The 4815-nt window shown below is 34.2% G+C and overlaps 1 protein-coding gene across 1 annotated transcript; it reads right to left on the bottom strand.

Moving 5' to 3' along the window:
- Nucleotides 1–2839: 2839 nt before the first annotated feature.
- LOC145950888 (auxin-induced protein 6B-like) lies at nt 2840–4609 on the bottom strand. The gene has a single exon (XM_083062741.1). The coding sequence runs from the start codon at nt 3249–3251 to the stop codon at nt 2988–2990; it is 264 nt and encodes an 87-aa protein (XP_082918867.1). The 5' UTR covers nt 3252–4609; the 3' UTR covers nt 2840–2987.
- Nucleotides 4610–4815: the final 206 nt, after the last annotated feature.

Here is a 4815-nt window from a genome sequence, read left to right on the forward strand (position 1 = left end):
GATTTGCTACAAATAATGCCTTTCTGATACCAGGTAAACGAAAACCCATTGCTGTATTGGTTGTGTTAGAGACTTGAGAACAGAATGGTTTAAGAAAAGTATTGAAAATAAGGATTTGAATTTAGAATCCTATAGGATGTAAAAGGTTTGTTGGTCCTAAATGCTCGCGGCCTTGAATATATTTATAGATAAAAGGATATGCAAAAACAATTAATTGGTTACTTGAATTATTGGTGAAGAAGGGATATGAGATAAGAGTCATGGGAGCAAATGAGAGACAAGGCATATGGTGTTGTCTTAGAGGACTTTCTTAAGAACATGTTATTGTAGATAATAAAACAAGTCCCCCCCGCCTTCTGGATCTTTGAAAAAGAAAGTCTAATTGAATGTTATTGAAATTTATTCTCGGTAGTGGGGGCCAGAAGCTTGATTTATGTAAATTTCATTGTGTTGATTAGATTTTGAGCCACATCATGTTAGTCCCATATGTTAAATGTTGTTTGAATATTATAGGAGAAAAAGGAATTGTCATTATTATGTATGTAAATCTAAATCTAAGGCAGCACCAGAAATTCTGAAAAGAAGCCTATGCAGGATTAGAACATAGCCACATTAATTTAAATGCCGTTGCGCTGACAGGGCTCCCACAGCAGTGGAGAAACAAAATAAGTACAAAAAACCACTGTGATATTTACATTTGAACTAAGATATCAGTCCACATACCATACTGAGAAAATAAAGATTTATTTGGACTCATGAGTGTTTTCTTCTGAAACAATACATCAGAATGTGATAGAAATACTATTGTTGTCATAGAGAATTATTTGCATATTCTCATACATTCAAGAGGGTTGCAGCACAAATCGGTAAAACAAATCCCTGAACCCATACCCCATCTGTATATAAACCAAGTCCATGAAAAAACCTTTATGCGGTCTATATTTCCTGGTGTCTTCATGATTTCGAAAGCAAAAAATGCAACTCAATGCCTGACTCGAAAAACAAAGTCATGATTTTCATGTAGGTTATATTAGAACCATTTGGTTACTTGAACAATTGGTGCAGGACTATTGGAGAAGTAATGGAACCAACTTGGAGACAAGAGCATATGGCCTCTTCTTGAGGACTTTAAAGCTCTGAAACAGTGGAGATAAGAAGAGAAACAACATTGATTATATCATGTGGCATTATGAACCACACTTATATGTACGTCAAATTTGATGGGGTTATTTTATGGTACTTGTCTGAGAGGATATTTTATGATAGTTATTTTTTATAAGATTATTACACAAACATACTCCACAATGATGAGATATTGTCCGTTTTGGTCATTACCCAAAAGGCCTCTCAATCATTGAAGTATGTTTGTATTATATAAGTTGTTATTTGTTGTATTATTTTATCGATGTGGGACTTGTTTGAATCCCAACAATCCTCTCTGGTACCACTGATGGGGTTATTTTATGGTACTTGTCTGAGAGGATATTTTATGAGGGTTATTTTTATAATTATTACAAATAGACTCCACAATGATGAGATATTGTCCGCTTTGGGTCTTAGCCCTCACGGTTTTGCTTTTGGTCATCACCCAAAAGGTCTCTCAATCATTGAAGTATGTTTGTATTATATAAGTTGTTATTTGTTGTATTATTTTATCGATGTGGGACTTGTTTGAATCCCAACAAAATTCTAACCAACACAGCATGAAATTTCCATAAATGATGTTTCCGGCCCCCACCTCTCTGAGCAAGTGTCAACAAGATCAAATTATACATTCTTTTTTATAGATCCAGAAGGTGGGACTTGTATTATATATGATGACATGTTATGTTAATTCTTAAGAAATTCCTCAAAGACAACATCACTTGCCTTGTCTCTCATTTGGTCCCATGACTTGACTCCTATCACATATCCCTCCTTCACCAATAATTCAAGTAAGCAAATAATGCTTTATCACATATTCATTGACTGCTTCTCTAACAAAAGCTTTCAGTAATCTATATCCCTTTATCGGGTGAAGTAAAAGAACCGATCAGTTTCCTTAACTTGTCTTTTAAATAAAATGAAACTATGATCTTACAATGCACGAAGCTTGGATTTAAAAGTTTTTAAATCAAACAAATAAAAGTGTCCTTAAAGCAAAACAATTGGTGAAGTTGTATAGCATTTCTGACTGACTAATAGATATATCATAAATTATGGCCAAAAGATATTTATACAGATGGACTTACTAGTCAGATATCCATATTATTAATTTAGATCGAATAAACAGAAATGAAATATTATGCATGTAAACGATTATTCAAATAATCTAATTATCGATTATAATTGATTATTCTCAAACCATTAAACTATTTATTTTGAAATTCTATCATGTTTCAGTGAAAATGAAAAATCTTTATAGGTTTTATGTCAAATTGCCAGTAGGTAAATGATTCCGATCCGCACCGTACGTTGATCACAAGAGAAGACACACAAGGAGCTGAATTCAGATAGGACTTCAATTCATACAGCTCACTCATTGAGAAGCACTATAGATGCATGTCTGTCTCATAGCGTTTTTGATTGATATATTTCGATAAAAAAAAAGGTGTATTGTTTGGTAAAATGAATTTTTTTTTTTGAGTTATTATACAGCCTAGAAATCTTCAATCCCGTCCCAAGTTAATAAATTCAAGTTTCTCTTTGGCCCTAGCAAAATGCTATAAGTTTTTCCAGATTTGTGAAGCATGCATGTGGAATTCATGATGACAATCAAGTCTTTTTTTCTGATTTTAGCAACAAACTTCCTATTAGTCACTACGGCTTTAATTGCAGAGAGAATTGAACAATGTATAAATGATAAAAGAAATACTTAGCAATTGAATTCATTGTCATTACTCAAAATTGATATGTAATATTTACAAGTTGAGAAGATTCCCATTGTATAAAATGTCTCTACTAGTCTATGTCAGTCTCCCACAGTGTGAGATCTATGGGAATCACAATTAAGAAGTTATACGTTGGAAGACATCTTCACTGCATGGAATTGAGAGTCCACCCATAGGATGATCATATCCAAACTCTTCCTCGGCTTGACTCAACAGGTCTTGGAATGAAGGTTGGTTCAAGTATGATATGGGAATCAGAAACCGCTTTTGTTTCTCTCCAACATACACTGCAAGGTAGCCCTTTGGGACTTCTACAGATCTTGAAGCTGCTTGGCTAGCTGTGAATGATGCCCGTCGAATAGCAGGTAAACGAAAACCCATTTTTTTTGTGTTTGATTGAAGAACAATCTCAAATTTTCAAAGAAATCTAAGTTTTGTTGATAGAGGATTGCAGTGGCATGTGTTGTTTGTGAAGGCAAGGGATAGTGTATATATATAGTTTCTAAGATTCTGCTTAAACCGAATTCCCAGAGAAAATGACTGTTAAAGGATGAAGGGCATACACATGAGATATCACATGGTGTTGTATTCGGTGTCTCTATCAAGGATAAAGTTGCATAGATGTGTCTAACCCCACCTTATCAAACAATAGCCAACATAAAGCCTCCACTTGTAACCAAATGAGACGTGCCTAAGTGAAACCTGAGTCTTCTTCATGCATTAATTGGTATTCCATGATTTTGTAAACATGCTTTGGACATGTTTTATTCACCTTATGTTGAAGTACAGCTGGAAGGTAACTTCTGGCAAATGAATTATAAGGCAACGGATAGAGAGAGATCATAGATCATTTTATTTCTGATGTTTAAGTTTACACACCTATTTTATTTCAAGAGGATTCATTCGAGAAAGTCCTCCAAGGCAACACCATATGCCCTTGTCTCCCTGTTGGTCCCATGACTCTGGTGTCATATCCCTCCAGCTTCAATCATTCATCTATTAAATAATTTCTTAAAAATTCATTCATTTATAAATATTCAAGGCTGCAAGCATTGAGAACAACAAAAATCATTCACATTATAGAGCATTAGAAGATCAAAAACTTGCATCTTATTTACAAGTTGGTCTTTTTTGGCATTCTTTTCCCAAGTCTCAACACATACAACAATGGGTTTTCGTTTACCTGGAATCAGAAAGGCATTATTTGCAGTAAATCAAGCATCTTCAAAAGCAGTGGATGCGCCAAAGGGCTATCTTGCTGTTTACGTTGGGGACAAAATGAAGCGGTTTGTTATCCCTGTATCATACTTGAATCAACCTTTATTCCAAGACCTTTTTAGTCAAGCTGAGGAAGAGTTTGGATTTGATCATCCAACGGGGGGCCTCACAATTCCTTGTAGTGAAGATATCTTCCAATGTATAACTTCTTCCTTGAATGGACAATAAATCTCACACTTTAGGAGTCTGACATAGATTAGTGGAGATATTTTGTACAATAGGTGTCTTCTCAACTTGTATAGATCTCCCTTTTTCCTAGAAAGAGGGAAAAAAAAAAGACCATTAGAATGTAAAAAACAGTGTATATCATATTTTTTGTTTAATGACTAATAACGACAGTGAATTCAACTACTCAAGCAGCTCCTATGTGTTTTCAGTTATTAGATATGCAATGTTCTCTTCTCCCTATGAGCAACTTTGAATTTCTGTGACAAATCCAGACTTCAATCTGAGATAAACTTCAAAGAAGAAATAGAACACATGTACAGGAGAACGATAAATTTATTTGGGACAAAGTCAGAATATGCTTTACTAATAAATAAATAAATATATATATATATATATATATATATATATATATATATGAAATTAAAACTTGAGACGGCAAGGCCTCAAACACATGTACTGGAGGTAGCTTCCCAGCCAAGGCAGGTGCAAAATAACAATT

Source organism: Cajanus cajan, chromosome 8 (assembly GCF_000230855.2).
Source record: "Cajanus cajan strain Asha chromosome 8, NIPB_CcT2T_4, whole genome shotgun sequence".
Classification (NCBI taxonomy): Eukaryota; Viridiplantae; Streptophyta; class Magnoliopsida; order Fabales; family Fabaceae; genus Cajanus; species Cajanus cajan.

Coding starts and splice junctions, on each gene's coding strand:
- LOC145950888 (XM_083062741.1), bottom strand. CDS start 3,251: ATGGGTTTTCGTTTACCTGCTATTCGACGGGCATCATTCACAGCTAGC.